The following is a 16,780-nucleotide window of genomic DNA, read 5'->3' on the forward strand; positions in this document are numbered from 1 at the left end:
ATGTGTGACCACTTTTCTGCCTCCATCTTTCAGGACAGAAACTATGTCTGTCTGTTTACCACTCTATTCCTAACACAAAGTGTATGCTCAATAAATATTTGCTGAAAAAATTAATGAATGGATGATAATATATTTAGAATTATGTCTCTGGAAGTCCTGGGTCTACAAAGCAGAATTCAGTTCCACAACTGAACTGGGTTCTAGTTTGTTCAACTTTTTAAAAATGTTGACAGAAACTGGACATATCTTACATTATTCACTACTTACATTATTCACTACTGTTGAGCACTTACTTTTGACTACACTTATGGAGTATCCCTAAATAAATAGTACCATTTACCCAGCCTGAAATGTCCAGCCTCCACAAAACAATTATTTGTACATACCAGTTCAGTTTTAAATACATGACATTATCTTTACTGTCTTTTCAAAGCATATTTGCTGATATCTAAAGAAGACTAAGATCTTTGGTTCCTGTTTCCAATTTTCCTGGGAACCTCTAGCTCACTAAGTCAATTACATAAAAAAGTCCTCTTAACTATTTTTAGTTGTTTTAATTGTTTAGTTGTGTTGTCTTCACAGAGATAGCATAACTTATTTGAGGTTGGGACTATATCTTAAATATGCTTTTTATAGCCACCACAGCTCTAGAGATTGTGGTTTATTGTGTTAAAGACTGAATAGTAACAGCATCACAACAAAACTGAGAAAAGAAAATAGGAATATAGGAGAAAGTATAATTCAGAGTCATCAACAAACACGCAAGATAAATTAATATTTTGTCTCAAACTTATTTGGCTTTGTTTAAAACCTGAGACTCTGCAGAGTCGCGTGGTGGCGCTTCAGGATAAGATGGGGAAATTTTTGTACCATCAGATGCTCTGGTTACCGTGAACCACTGGAACTGAGAGCTCCAGAGAAGCAGTGGTGATAAAAAGAGGCTTTCAAGAGAAAGCTAGGGAGCCAACAACGCCCTCGCCACCGAATTGCAAGTCTATAGATTCTCAATAGTCCAGGTTAATAGCTGAGAGGAGCAGTTTGAGACTGAATTGAAATATTTCCGCGTAAAGACGTTTGGCTAGGGAGCCATGGAGCCGGGAGAAGGAAGCCCTCAGCAGATAAGGCAAGCGCTGCTTTTCTTTGTTTTCCTGGGAGGGTCTTTGGTGTGTTCAGAGACCTGGCGCTATTCTGTGGCAGAGGAAACGGAGATCGGCTCTTTTATAGGCAACGTGGTGAAAGACATAGGTTTGGGCGTGGAAGACCTGGCTGCGCGGGGGGCCAGAGTCATCTTTGATGACTATAAACCATACCTGCAGTTGGATCGGCAGACTGGCAACTTGATCTTAAATGAGAAACTGGACCGGGAGGCGCTTTGCGATCTCACCGAGCCATGCATATTAAATTTCCAGGTATTATTTGAAAATCCTTTGCAATTTTTTCGAGCTGAGCTTAGGGTCAAAGACATAAATGATCACACTCCCACGTTTCTAGACAAACATATACTTCTGAAAATCTCAGAAAGTACTACTCCAGGAACGTCATTCCAAATGGATAGCGCTCAGGACTTGGATGTAGGAAAGAATGCTGTTCAAAACTACACATTAAGCCCCAATCCTCATTTCCACCTTAAACTGCAAGACAGTGAGGAGGGTAGAAAATACCCAGAGCTGTTGCTGGACCAACCTCTGGATCGAGAAAAGGAGCCTGAACTTAGATTAACACTAACAGCCCTGGATGGTGGGTCTCCGCCCAGGTCTGCAACTGCACTGGTGCGTGTGTTGGTCTCAGATATCAATGACAATGCCCCAGAGTTTGAGAGGTCCGTCTATGAGGTTTTGGTACCAGAAAACAGCCCTCTGGACTCCTTGGTCGTCAAAGTGTCTGCTACAGATTTAGATGCAGGACTAAATGGAGAACTATCTTATTCATTTTCCCACGTCTCCAGAGACATACGGAAAACATTTGAAATCCATCCCATTTCTGGCGAAGTCCGTTTAAAAGCACTTCTGGATTTCGAGTTAATTAAGTCTTATACAATAAATATTCAGGCCATTGACGGTGGGAGCCTTTCAGGAAAATCAGCAATTTTAGTTAGTGTTGTAGATGTGAATGACAACCCACCAGAAATAGTCATAACATCTCTTACCAGCCCCATACCAGAAAATTCGTCACCTGAAATGGTAGTCGCTGTTTTTAGCCTACGAGACCAAGACTCAGGGGACAATGGGAGGATGGTTTGCTCAATTCAGGACAATCTCCCCTTTCTCTTGAAGCCTACCTTCAAAAATTTCTACACCCTGGTAACAGAGAGCCCTCTGGACAGAGAGAAAAGAGCCGAGTACAACATCACCATCACCGTCACAGATATGGGAACCCCCAGGCTGAAAACCGAGCACAACACAACCGTGCTGGTGTCCGACGTCAACGACAACGCCCCCGCCTTCACCCAGACCTCCTACACCCTGTCCGTCCGCGAGAACAACAGCCCCGCCCTGCACATCGGCACCGTCCGCGCCACAGACAGAGACGCGGGCGCCAACGCCCAGGTCACCTACTCGCTGCTGCCGCCCCTCGACGCGCACGTGCCCCTGGCCTCCCTGGTGTCCATCAACCCGGACAACGGCCACCTGTTCGCCCTGAGGTCCCTGGACTACGAGGCCCTGCGGGCGTTCGAGTTCCGCGTGGGCGCCGCCGACCGCGGCTCGCCCGCGCTCAGCAGCCAGGCGCTGGTGCGCGTGCTCGTGGCGGACGACAACGACAACGCGCCCTTCGTGCTGTACCCGCTGCAGAACGCCTCGGCGCCCTGCACCGAGCTGGTGCCCAGGGCGGCCGAGGCGGGCTACCTGGTGACCAAGGTGGTGGCGGTGGACGGCGACTCGGGCCAGAACGCCTGGCTGTCGTTCCAGCTGCTCAAGGCCACGGAGCCCGGGCTGTTCGGCGTGTGGGCGCACAACGGCGAGGTGCGCACGGCCCGGCTGCTGAGCGAGCGCGACGCGGCCAAGCACAGGCTGGTGGTGCTGGTCAAGGACAACGGCGAGCCGCCGCTGTCGGCCAGCGTCACGCTGCACGTGCTGCTGGTGGACGGCTTCTCGCAGCCCTACCTGCCGGCCCCGGCAGCGGAAGCGGCGGACGCGGCGCCGGCCGCCCCGCTCACCGTCTACCTGGTGGTCGCCTTGGCGTCGGTGTCGTCGCTCTTCCTCTTCTCGGTGCTGGTGTTCGTCGCGGTGCGGCTGTGCAGGCGGGGCGGGGCGGCCTCGGTGGGTCGCTGCTCGGTGCCCGAGGGCCCCTTTCCAGGCCACCTGGTGGACGTCAGCGGCACGGGGACCCTGTCCCAGAGCTACCAGTACGAGGTGTGTCTGAAGGGGGGCTCTGGGACCAGCGAGTTCAAGTTTCTGAAGTCTGTTGCCTCCAATCATCAGGAGTCTGTAAATGATGTAGAGGAAAACTCAAACTTTATAAATGGTTTTGGATTCAATTAGGAATTTTTTGGTTTTTCAGAGCATTCGGGATGAAAATTAGTTTTCCCTAAATATACTGTTTCCATTAGCTTTTTGGGCCATATAGAATTTCTTGATTTTTTTTTCTGATTTCATTTTGCTAGTTAAGGAGATTAGAAATTTTATTTGAGAATATACTCATACTTACTCTATTATTTCTATTTTGATGGAGACAAAGAACTTTCAATTTTACTTCAGTATTGAAAAGTCATGAATATTTGTTAGTTTTTCAACTTTTCATCATCAAGCACTATTGATTTGAAGATGATCCCAAACCCATTCTCTGACTGTTGTCCAGAAACTTTTTCTAAATTTTTGATGTTGTCGTTACTTAGGAGATGAGCATGATACAAATATAGTGAATTTTTAGTAAATCTTCTGTTTAATATGATATTATGCCTCCTTGTCTTAGACTTTTAAATGGAGAAATATCTGAAAAAATGGCATGTTTTTGTTTCACAGTAGTATTAAGTGGAAAAGACTGCAATTTATCCTATACTTAAAGGTGTTTTCTTATCAGCCTGCAGTATATAATATATATGAGTAGTATTGAAAGATTATTAGGTTATTTTAGGATATTTAAATAATAGATTCCTTTTGTGGTGCCTGTCTAGCCCACCCCATCTTCTCCTGGAAACTTCTCTCTTCAGTAAAAATGTACTGTTGCAGCCATGTTTATTTTATATGACCCATCTCCCTCTGTGATTTCAAACAACAAGACAAGGTGGTAGACATTACTGATCCAAACTGACCCAATCTCATTATCTATGCTTAAAAAAATGACTTTAGAAACTGGTTATAGTATCTCTGTTAGAAACTCAACAAGAAAGTGATATCATGTTGGCTAAATACATGAAAGAAGCACAGAAAGCCAATCTACTTAGAGACAAAAAGGAAGGAGATGCCTCATTTTGGATTTTCCAGTCACTCCCAAATGTGCTTTCTCTCTTGAGCTTTTGGAAATAAATATGAAATTTTTAAATAAATTTCCCTCTAAATAAGATAGCTAAGTGGATTTGTTCTCTAATCAAAAGCACTTTTAGATATGCTTCCATGGATTGGACCTTACTATTAATTTGAGATGTTAAAAATTGTGGTTTTCATATTAATGTAATATTTAGGATCAAAAGGTTGTGGAATATTAGTAGTCTATAAGGGACAAGAACAAGCATTTGTTAGAATATACAATTTTGAGAAGAATTGATGGATATATCCAAACTGTACAGTCTTTGGAGTGTTTAAGAGAAATTAGAAATTCTTAGAAAATTCTACTATATGTTTTTGAATATCATTAGTGTCATAATAGCTTTACTGCAAAATAACACTGATAATGTAAACTGTGTTCTAAGAGATGTATGCCTTATTTGTAGGCTCATTATAGCCTTGTTATTATGTTCTTTCTTTTTTATAATATATTCCTTTGCTTAGGGGAACCAGGGTATTTTGTCATTCAGTGAAAAAACATTTTAGATCATTTTGAATTATTTCAAATTACTATTCAAAGGAGCATAGAAAAAAAGTCACTTGAGAACATGCTGTCTTGTTTATTTAGCTCATACAATGAACTAGGATGTTAGCAAAACAGGGGGCTTCTACATTAGGAGGAGAATCCATCTATCAGAATTGTAAAATTAATTTATTCATTGATCTATTTAGCAAATACTTGTTGAGTATCTACTAGGTGCCAGGAACTATTGTAGATGTTGATGGATGTAGAAGTGAACAAAACAAGGTTCTTAAACTCAAGGGTGACATAGAAAAGAAAGAATTAAATGTGTACATATATGTTGTATAAGATGGTGACCAATGCTACGGAGAAAAAGCAGGAGGAGATATGGGAACTGCCCTCCTATGCATTTTTCCACAGTTTGAAAGTTTCATAAAATCATAAAATCTCAGACCCTATGTAGAAAGGGCATTATAAATTGGAATGAACTAATAGCTTTTTCCTTGATGTGATTCAACCAATGGAAACCACAATTCTGGCACATAGGGTGCCTAGAATTTGAAAGGAAATCTAGAGGAATTCAAACTTTTTGCTGAGAGAACTTTAAGAAATCACATAGGTGTATATATAGTTATTTTTACAAGATGACTGATCACTTTTAAGTCTTCTTTCACTTCTCAGTTCTCCTCAGAATACCCCACCCAGACGACAGGTTCTAGAAGATAGGGACAATGTCTGGATTGCTTACTGATGTATTTCAGAGCCTAGTACATAGATATCAGTCACACTCCTTTGAATGAAGGAATGAATAGTTATAATTGCATGGTTTTCTGATTACATCATCTCCCCCAAACCATTTGCAAACTCCTAATAGCCATCTAGATTATTATATACAGAGAGAATGCAATTGCAGCAATTCTTTTCGAAGACAACGCATGATGGCGCTGCAGGCTAAGACGTCAAAAAAAAAAAAAAGAAAAAAAAAAGCCCAGGAAATGCTACGAACTCTACCTCAGATCTCCAGCGGAAGAGAAAAACCTGTAAGCAAAGCTCAGGACCAAAAACTCCAGGGAATGCTGCTCGCCGACATTTCTGGACAGGTTACCCACTGGGAGGTCCACCACTGTCTCAGTCCCATTGCTACCTAAAGTAGAGCTGGCCCCTGTTCCTGGAAAGGCGTTTGTGGGAGTAAAGATGGAGGCCGGAGGGGAGCGCTTTCCTAAACAAAGGCAAGTCCTGATTCTCTTTCTCTTGCTGGGAGTGGCTCTGGCAGGCTGGGAATCCCGTCGCTATTTCGTGATGGAGGAAACTGAGAGCGGCTCCTTTGTGGCCAATCTTGCTAAGGACCTGGGGCTGGGAGTGGGGGAGCTAGCTGCGCGAGAAGCCCGGGTGGTCTCCGAGGACAACGAACCCTGGTTGCAGCTTGATCTACAGACTGGGGAGTTGATATTAAGTGAGAAACTGGACCGGGAGGAGATGTGCGGCCCCACAGATCCATGTGTAATGCATTTCCAAGTGTTACTGAAAAAGCCACTGGGAGTATTTCGAGCTGAGCTACTGGTGAGAGACATAAACGATCATTCTCCTGAGTTTCCTGAAAAAGAAATGACGCTGAAAATCCTAGAGACTAGCCCTCCTGGGACCGTGTTTCCTCTGAAAACGGCTCAGGATTTGGACGTGGGCAACAACAATATCCAAAACTACAATATCAGTCACAACTCTTGCTTCCATGTTTCCACCCGCAACTGGGGGGACGGCAGGAAATACCCAGAGCTGGTGCTGGACAAAGAGCTGGATCGCGAAGAGCAGGCCGAGCTCAGATTAACCCTCACAGCGCTGGATGGCGGCTCTCCGCCCAGGTCTGGCACCGCCCAGGTCCGAATCTTGGTCTTGGACGTTAATGACAACGCCCCTGAGTTTGCACAGACGCACTACCAGGTGCAGGTCCCAGAGAACAGCCCTGTAGGCACCCTAGTTGTCAAGGTCTCAGCTAGGGATTTGGACACTGGAACAAACGGAGAAATATCATATTCCCTTTTTTATAGTTCTCAAGAGATAAGCACAACTTTTGAGCTAAGCAGCATTTCAGGAGAAGTTCGACTAATTAAAAAACTAGACTTTGAGACAATATCCTCATATGAGCTGTATATAGATGCGTCCGATGGTGGGGGACTTTCTGGAAAATGCTCTGTCTCCATTGAGGTGATGGATGTTAACGATAACTCCCCAGAACTAACTATTTCATCACTTACCAGCCCCATTCCTGAAAATTCCCCTGAGACAGAAGTGGCCCTGTTTAGGATTCGAGACCGAGACTCAGGGGACAACGGCAGGATGACTTGCTCCATCCAGGATGATCTCCCCTTCCTCCTGAAACCATCTGCAGAGAATTTCTACACCCTAGTAACAAATGGGGCGCTGGACAGAGAGAGTAAAGCCCAATATAATATCACCATCACCGTCACAGATATGGGGACACCGAGACTGAAAACCCAGCACAACATAACCGTACTGGTGTCCGACGTCAACGACAACGCCCCCGCCTTCACCCAGACCTCCTACACCCTGTCCGTCCGCGAGAACAACAGCCCCGCCCTGCACATCGGCACCGTCCGCGCCACAGACAGAGACGCGGGCGCCAACGCCCAGGTCACCTACTCGCTGCTGCCGCCCCTCGACGCGCACGTGCCCCTGGCCTCCCTGGTGTCCATCAACCCGGACAACGGCCACCTGTTCGCCCTGAGGTCCCTGGACTACGAGGCCCTGCGGGCGTTCGAGTTCCGCGTGGGCGCCGCCGACCGCGGCTCGCCCGCGCTCAGCAGCCAGGCGCTGGTGCGCGTGCTCGTGGCGGACGACAACGACAACGCGCCCTTCGTGCTGTACCCGCTGCAGAACGCCTCGGCGCCCTGCACCGAGCTGGTGCCCAGGGCGGCCGAGGCGGGCTACCTGGTGACCAAGGTGGTGGCGGTGGACGGCGACTCGGGCCAGAACGCCTGGCTGTCGTTCCAGCTGCTCAAGGCCACGGAGCCCGGGCTGTTCGGCGTGTGGGCGCACAACGGCGAGGTGCGCACGGCCCGGCTGCTGAGCGAGCGCGACGCGGCCAAGCACAGGCTGGTGGTGCTGGTCAAGGACAACGGCGAGCCGCCGCTGTCGGCCAGCGTCACGCTGCACGTGCTGCTGGTGGACGGCTTCTCGCAGCCCTACCTGCCGGCCCCGGAAGCGGAAGCGGCGGACGCGGCGCCGGCCGCCCCGCTCACCGTCTACCTGGTGGTCGCCTTGGCGTCGGTGTCGTCGCTCTTCCTCTTCTCGGTGCTGGTGTTCGTCGCGGTGCGGCTGTGCAGGCGGGGCGGGGCGGCCTCGGTGGGTCGCTGCTCGGTGCCCGAGGGCCCCTTTCCGGGCCACCTGGTGGACGTCAGCGGCACGGGGACCCTGTCCCAAAGCTACCAGTACGAGGTGTGTCTGACGGGAGGCTCCGGGAGTAATGAGTTCAAATTCTTGAAGCCTGTCTTCCACAATATTCTAGAATCGGACCTTGGGAGGAAGTCAGAAGGAAGTTCAACCTTCCAGAATAGTTAGGTATCTGAAACATCCCCACTGCGTACATTAGTTTTGTCTCCTACACCTTTCCCTTTTTTAACCTAGTAGTAATCTTTAATGCTACTTGTCTTTCTTCTTTTCTAGTTTTTCTTGGTAATACTACTCATTGTTTTGTTGGCCTGTTTGTCCTATAATTATTTTTACAATTATTGTTAGTAAAAATTTTATATCAGGAAATTTCATATTTCTGATTAAACTTTTAGTATTTATTTCTAAATGATAATATGAAAGTTAGCCCCTCAGAATAAAAGTAACTCTAACTTTAAAAGTATATTTCTCACTATATGACACTACATAAAAATGTCTGATCCCTTTTTATCATACTTCATTTTTTAATTACTGGAAGTTTTTTATGTTTTTATTATTTACACAGTAAGACTTGTCTATAACCCCTCTTCTGTTTGGAGTGGAATCAATTTATATTTACTTATGTCCAATTTCTTCCAAGCTCTGTTTGGATTTCTGTTTTACCAATAGGCAGCGACATGTATAATTTCATGCTATTTATTTCAAAAATCACACTTGTAATCATTAGACTTTCACTCTGAAATATTGCATATGTTATCTCATGCAAGTATATATTTATCATCTATTCTTTCTCATCTAAATTAAGTTTGAAAACACTTGTAAGTTCTTCCTTATATCTAACTGAAGTTGTGATCCTGTTAAAGAGTTTACTGATACCAGGTTGACTATGTTTAAGGAGTTCTTTAGACGTGACCAAGTAATGCATTGCCTGCAATTGTCCCTTGCTATTGGAGACGAATTCTCAAGTGAGCTCCAAATTCTGGGCCTAGAGGAGCTTTTGATGACACAGCATTCCAATATCTGCTTGCCTTTGGATGACGACGTTGTTCTGGTTAATAGGGAATTTGAAAGAAAATGCATTGTAGAATTAATATTACTTAACCAAAGAAAACTTAGTAAAGGATATGTTGGTGAGGGAGTTGAATGATTTGAAGAAATAATTAGCTTTGTTGTCAGGACTCCTCTATCTCCAGGAGCCTCATAAGTGGATATTATAGAATGGTGTGGTTGGCAGAGTAATGGCCCCCTAAAGACATCCACATCCTAATCCCTGGAACCTGTGAATATTCTGTGTTATATTGCAAAAGGAAATTAAGGTTCAGAGGAATTAAGGTTGCTAATCAGTTAGTCTTAAAATAGGGAGAATATCCTAGATGATCTGGATGGGCCTGATTCAGTCAGTTGAAAGGCCTTAGAGCAGAGCTGAGTCTTCCCTGAGATGAAGAAATTCTGACTGTGGGCAGCAGCTTCTCATGCCCCAGACTTCCAGCCTGCTCTTTCTAATTGCCTGCTCTACAGATTTTGGACTTGCCTAGCCAGCTCACCCAACCAAGTAAGTCACTTCCTTGCAATAAATCTCTTAATATATATCTCCTGCTGGTTCTGTTTCTCTGGTTGAACCCTGACTGATACAGATTTTGGTACCTGGAAGTGGAGTGCTGCTGTAACAAATAACTAAAAATACAGAAATTGCTTTGGAATTGAGCAGCAGGCATAGGCTGGAAGAATTTTGAAGCGCATGATGGAAAAAGCCTAGATTGCTTTGGACAGACTGTTAGTTGAAATACAGATGTTAATAACTCTGCTAGCGAAGACTCAGAGGGAAGTAAGGAGTATGGTGGAGAAAACATATATTGCCTTATAGAGTACCTAAATCAAAACCTTAGGAGACTTGGTAGTAATGTGGATGTTACTTGGTAGTAATATGGTAGTAATATGGATGTTCCCTGGTGGCACAGTGGTTAAGACTCCGCCTGCCAATGCAGGGGACAGGGGTTTGAGTCCTGGTGCAGAAAGATCCCACATGCCGCGGAGCAACTAAGCCCGTGTGCCACAACTACTGAGCCTGTGCTCTAGAGCCCGCGAGCCACAACTACTGAAGCCTGCGCGCCTAGAGCCTGTGCTCTGCAACAAGAGAAGCCACCGCAGCGAGAAGCCCACGCACTCTGTGCACCGCAACGAAGAGTAGTCCCTGCTCGCCGTAACTAGAGAAAGCCCGTGCACAGCAACAAAGACCCAACACAGCCAAAAGTAAATAAATAAAAAGTTTTTTAAAAAGTTTAAAGTCACTGCTGATGAAGGCTCAGAAAGAAATGAGGAAAATGTTATTGGAAACTGGAGGAAATGGAATCCTTGCTACATAGTGGCTGAAAACTTAGCTGAATTGTGTCCTGCAGTGGAAATGTGGGAGTAAAAGGACTTGTAAGCAATGAACTTGGATATTTAGCTGAGGAGATTTGGGCTGAGGAAGCATGGGTTGAAAGTGCAGTGTGGTTTCTTCTTGCTGCTTATAGTAAAATGTGAGAAGAATGAAACAGATTGAGGGAAGGACTGTTAAGCAAAAAGGAACCAGAATATGATGATTTGAGAAATTCTCAGCCTATTCAGATTTTAAAAGATGCTAAAATTAGGAAAGTGTGTTCTGGAGAGAAAGCCAAGGATGTCACAGGTGTACACTACTTGTACTAGGCATACACATTGAGACGATACTATAATGAGATGTGATCTTTGAGGACCTTAAATATGTTTTTTTTATGTGGGATGGATGTGAATCTTTGGGGACCAGAGGGTGGACTGTGGTAGGGAGAATAATGGCCCCACAAAGTATCTATGTCCTAATCTCTGGAACCTGTGAAATCTTACGTTATGTGGCAAAGGGGAATTAAAGTTGCAGATGGAATTAAGGTTGATAATCAGCTAACCTTATAAGGAGATTACCCTAGATTATCCAGATGGGTCCAGTGTAGTCACAAGAGCCTTTAATAAGAAGTGGAAGTGGGAAACAGAAAAGTCAATATCAGAGTGATGTTCTGTGAAAAAGACTGAACCAGCCATTACTGAGTTTGAAGATAGAAGGGAGCCACAAATGAGGGAATGCAGACAGCCTCTAGAAGCTAGAAAAGGCAAGAAAATGTATTCTCCCTTAAAGTCTCCAGAAAGGAATATAGTTCTACCTTAACTTTAGCCCAGTTTAACTTCTGACCTCCAGAATGGTAAGATAATAAATTTGTGTTGTTAAGCCACTAAGTTTATGGTAATTTGTTACAGCAGCTATAGGACATGAATACAAATGGCTACCAACAAAGCCATTTCCAAGCCCATTTTTCTTTGCCTTCCCCTACTCTAGGCCAAAATATTCATATTCCCGTAATCTCTTGCAGGTAGGAGTGTCATATAACTCCGTTATTGCTACTGATGTAAAAGTATAATTGGGAATTGGGCTTAAGGGAAATATTTTTGAAAGGGCTAATCTGAGGTGGCATGTTCCTTAGGACTTTGCCCATTTTCCTTTTTCTTAACTGGCATGGGTATTGATGAGTAAGCCTTGAGTTGAAGCAGACAACTTGCAACCGTGAGATGAATACCCTAGAACAAAGGTTATATACTAAGTATGATAAGATGGAAAGCCCCTGAATTTCTTACAGCATTGTCAAGCTGCTGCAACACCTCTATGCTACCTTCTCCCAGGCTTTATGTTGCACTTTATAAATAAACCCCTATGTGATTAAACAACTGTAGTCAGTTTTTCTGTTGATTACAGACAAATGCATTCCAAGCTGCCACATCTCTCCTCCTCGTGAGTAAGGTTGATTTACACAGTTGTCTGACTAGGTCCTATGTTGTCTGTTTAAGATGTATGAGATGCTTGTCAGAAAAATAGTTTTACCTTCCCTTAGGTGTTATCAAGGGACAGTACTCTGAGTTACTATGGCTGACTTTATATCTTTATTCAGTCATTTCTCAATTTGACTAATATAAACATACAAAGATAATTGAACTTTCAAAGGAATCTTCCTGGTTGGTAGCAACCCAAAAAGTTGAGTTTTGGAAAATAGAATGAGAAAGTGACCTGATAAATGCCAGCTATACTATTAACCTGCATCAGTGGTGTCCTTACAAGACGACTGGCAGTTTAGAACACTTGTTTCCCTCTCTGGCAGGGAAGTGGCACAGCCAAAAATTTTATTTAGTAAAATAAATTGACTAAATATGAGTCCTGAAAATCTTCATAAGCAGATCAGCAGTCTACATGTTTTGGTAGAATATGCCTGATGGAAGGATCAGAAATTCCTAACAACATTTTCAGTACACAGAGATGTGCGTTTTGAGGCCTCAGTGTGTCAGGAGCCATTACTCCTTTCCTGTCTTACTTTACAAATATTGGTAAAGTGTAGAATTTAAAGGCATCTCCAAAGGCTTCCTACTTATGTCTTTCTTGGACTGATCTGGCATACCTTGAAAAGAGCATTCCTTCCAGTTTATCAGCATAATCATGAAAAATCAATAAAAATCTATCATGATACATGATGGAATTGCCTCAATAAGTTTTAGAACTCCTTAGCTTCACCCAGAGTGTTTGTGTATTTGTGTATGTTTGTATATGTGTACATTTGAGTGTGTGTGTATGTATGTGTCTAGGGGAGTAGCTTTAGCAGATGGTAGAGGTGCATCTCTGGTATATATGCAGAGATATATACCAGAGTAACAATGCTTTTCCATAGCTTTTCCACACTGTAAAGATATTTTTCCCTTTAGTGCATAAATGTATGTCATAAAATTGCCATTACTGGGACTTCCCTGGTGGCTCAGTGGTTAAGAATAAGTCTGCCAATGCAGGGGACACAGGTCCGATCCCTGGTCCGGGAAGATCCCACATGCCACAGAGCAACTAAGCCCATGTGCCACAACTACTGAACCTGCGCTCCAGGGCTCACGTGCCGCAACTACTGAAGCCTACGTGCCTGGAGCCCATGCTCCACAACAAGAGAGAAGCCACCACGATCAGAAGCCCACACACTGCAACGAAGAGTAGCCCCCACTCGCCACAACTAGAGAAAGCCCACGCGCAGCAATGAAGACCCAGCGCAGCCAAAAAAATTAAAAATAATAAAATAATAAAATTTAAAAAAATTAAAATTTGCATGGAAAAAGGAAATGTGATTTAAAAAATTAAAAAATAAAATTGCCATTACTAACATATCCTAAAATAGATTATATTTACAAACTGAAGGATGTTTCTCTTTGTAAATTTAACAGTGCCAGCATTATTGGATCTAGAAGCTTAGTAGCCCTCTTGACCTCGAAGGAGCAGCCCAGGGGAGGGAAGTGTAGACCAGACTTGGTCCTTTTTTCCCCAGTGGGCTCAGTAAACAATAAAGTTGATGTCAGGATGTGTCAGGGCTGGAATTAGGGTGAGGCCAAGTTGTGCAAGTGTAGGGTTGGATCCTGTCTTTATTTAAAATATTAATATTTTGTTCATCATGAATTATTTCATTAGGTTTGACTTTTTAGAATATTGCATTAAGTAGTATCTATCTTTACTACTAAGTTTTTGGGTGACCCATTAATTTTGCTTCTGAGACGCTTCCCTTACCCTAGTCCTGCTCCTTTTGGTAGTTTCCATCTTGCCAGTTCAAATGGCCATCATAGCAGTAGTTTTGGTAGTCACAGCTGAAATCTGAGTGGTGAGATCTGAATCAAGTCCATCTCCATTCTGAATATGAGCTAGCAGCAGCAACAGTAGAAGAATACAAAGATCCAAGGAGATCTGACAAACTGGAGTCCTGCAGACTGGGAACGGAAGAGTACCTGTATGGCTGTGATTCATCAGGCAAACTATATGTTTTTCTTCCAGGTGGCATGCAGCAGTGTGAAAAATGTTATCTATTGGGGGATAACATTTGCCACTTCATTGTTGAGAATTTTTGCATCTACGTTCATGAGGGATATTTGTCTCTCTATATTTTTTCATGTTATCCCCTTGTCAGGTTTAGTTTCAGGATTACACTGGTCTCATAAAATGAGTTGACGATTGTTTATTCCACCTCTCTTTTATGAAAGAGGTTGTGTAAGATATTTATTATTTCTTCTTTATGTATTTGATAGAATTTACCAGAAACCATGTGTGGCTACCGTTCTCTTTGTGGGGAAATTTTGAATTGCAAACTGAACTTCTTAAATAGATATGCTGCAATTCCAGTTTTCTATTTCCTCTTGTGTCAGTTGGTAACTTGTGTTTTTTAAACAATTTGTCCATTTTACCCAAGATGTTAATACACTGGCATGAAGTTATTGATAATATTCCTTTATTATCTTTTCAATATATTTAGGATCTGTAGTGGTACCCCTCTTTCCTTCTGGTTATTGGTAAACATGTTTTCTCTCCTTTTGCCTTTATCAGTATTGCAGTGAGTATATCAATTGTATTAATCTTTCTTTTTTTAAACCAATCTTGTCTTTGTTATTTTCCTATTACTTTCTGTTTTCTGGTTCATTGATTTCCACTCATACGTTTTAATTTCTTTTCTTATACCTACTTCGGGTTTAGTTTTCTATTCTTTTTCTAGTTTCTCTGAAAGGTTAGATCGTTGACTCTTTTCTAATACAGATTAAAATATATAAATATATAATTTAAAGTTATAAGTTTCTTTCTATGCATTAATTAAGCTGCATTTCATGAATTTTGATACATTGTGATTTTATTACCATTAAGTTTGAATTTATCTACAGTTTCCCTGTTGATTTCTTCTTTGATCTATTGCTTAACTAGAAGTATTGCTTAATTTCCAAATATCCAGGGATATTATTTTTGATATCCAAAATATTTCTGTTTTGGTCTGAGAACTTACTCTGTACAATTTCAGTCCTTTGAAATTTATTGAGTCTTGCTGTTTTGTTGTTATTATCTAACATATGGGTTATCTTGATAAGTTTTGCATGTGTACTTGAAGGAAATGCATATTCTACAGTTGTGGTGTGTAGTGTTCTGTAAATATCAATTAAACCAAATTGCTTTGATAATGTTTAAATATTCTTTATCCTTACCACATTTTCCTACAAGTTCTATCAATTGCTGAGAGAAAAATATTTATTCTTCAACTATAACTGTGTATTTGTCTGTTTCTTCTTTCAGTTCTAGCACTTTTTTAAACCTCATGTATTGTGAAGCTCTGTTAGATGTGCACATCAGTAGGATTATTTTATCTTCTTGTTGAATTGACATTAAGCACTATGAAACATCCCTTTTAGTTTCTAGTAATACTTTAAATCCGGTATTAATAGAGTCATCCATATTTCTTATGCTTGGGGTTTGTATAATATATCTATTTTCATCCTTTTGCTTTCATCCTGTCTTTATATTTTAAGTTCATCTTTGGTAAACTACATAGAGTTGGATCTTGCTTTTTTTTCTCCAGTATTATCATTTCTGCCTTGTAATGGGAGAGTGTATTCTATTTATATTTAATATAATTATTTATATAATTGTGTCTATTGAATTTTTTAATTCACACTCTCTGTTTTCACTCCTTTGTTTTTTTGTTTTCTGTTTTCTTTTGGCTTAATTCTGTATTTTTTGGTATTCCATTTTATGTCCTAAATTGACTTTTTACCTGTAACATTTTGGGGGGTATTTCCTCTAAGAATAACAATACACAGCCTTTACTTATCATTGTCTACCTTAACTTAGTATTATACTACTTCATCTACAATGTGAAAAGCTTCCTATTATGTAATTATCATCCTTTTTGCCATGGCACAGATCAGTTTCAGACACAGGAGAGATATTTAAGAATTCTTATGGTGGAGAATCTCTGTGAATAAAATCGAATTGGAAAATATTTCAGAAAAACCTTAAAATCTACTATGTGGAAGGTATTTCATACTGGAGAGAACTATAATGAGAGTAATCAATATGGAAAAGCCTTCAGCCTGTTTCCAAACTTAAATGTGCACAAGAGAACTCATACTGAAGAGAAATCCTGTGAATTCACTAGCTGTGTGACAGCCTTCATTAATCATTCACTTGTTAAGACACACTGGACACAACCCTAACAACGTTAGAAATGTAGAGAACTCTTCAGCTATTCTTTGTATCTTAGGATTCATGTGAAAATTCACACTGGAGAAGAATACTATGAATATATAAAATGTAGGAACGCTTCTATTCATTCTTCATGCATTGCTATACATGTAAGAACTCACAGTCGAAACAGGCTTTATATTTATATAATGTGAAAAAGGGTTCCATTTCTTTCATCTCTAAGAAAATGTGAAAACTCTCATTGGAGAAAAATTCTTTGAAGGTAAAAAATGTGGAAAAATCTTCAATTGCCCCTCATCCTTTAGTTGCAAATGTGAGAACTCATATTGAAAATATACCCAATGAATGTAAAAGAATGTGAGAAAGTTTTTATTTCTTCTACATCCCTTA

At 42.0% G+C, this 16,780-nt stretch overlaps 3 protein-coding genes across 3 annotated transcripts in view; all 3 read left to right on the plus strand.

Annotated features, from left to right (window-relative positions):
- LOC103012099 (protocadherin beta-4) overlaps window positions 1-16,780 on the plus strand; it is a 109,535-nt gene that overhangs the window by 78,290 nt on the left and 14,465 nt on the right. The gene's annotated exons all lie outside the window — the stretch shown is intronic.
- Window positions 899-4,026, plus strand: LOC103009489 (protocadherin beta-18-like). The gene has a single exon (XM_007194121.2). The coding sequence runs from the start codon at window positions 1,089-1,091 to the stop codon at window positions 3,477-3,479; it is 2,391 nt and encodes a 796-aa protein (XP_007194183.2). The 5' UTR covers window positions 899-1,088; the 3' UTR covers window positions 3,480-4,026.
- PCDHB15 (protocadherin beta 15) lies at window positions 5,942-12,475 on the plus strand. Its single transcript, XM_007194123.2, has one exon. The coding sequence runs from the start codon at window positions 6,139-6,141 to the stop codon at window positions 8,518-8,520; it is 2,382 nt and encodes a 793-aa protein (XP_007194185.2). The 5' UTR covers window positions 5,942-6,138; the 3' UTR covers window positions 8,521-12,475.

This window comes from Balaenoptera acutorostrata, chromosome 2 (assembly GCF_949987535.1).
Source record: "Balaenoptera acutorostrata chromosome 2, mBalAcu1.1, whole genome shotgun sequence".
NCBI lineage: Eukaryota > Metazoa > Chordata > Mammalia > Artiodactyla > Balaenopteridae > Balaenoptera > Balaenoptera acutorostrata.

Bases quoted from the DNA above. Each gene is read 5' to 3' on its own strand.
- LOC103009489 (XM_007194121.2), top strand. From the start codon at position 1,089: ATGGAGCCGGGAGAAGGAAGCCCTCAGCAGATAAGGCAAGCGCTGCTT.
- PCDHB15 (XM_007194123.2), top strand. From the start codon at position 6,139: ATGGAGGCCGGAGGGGAGCGCTTTCCTAAACAAAGGCAAGTCCTGATT.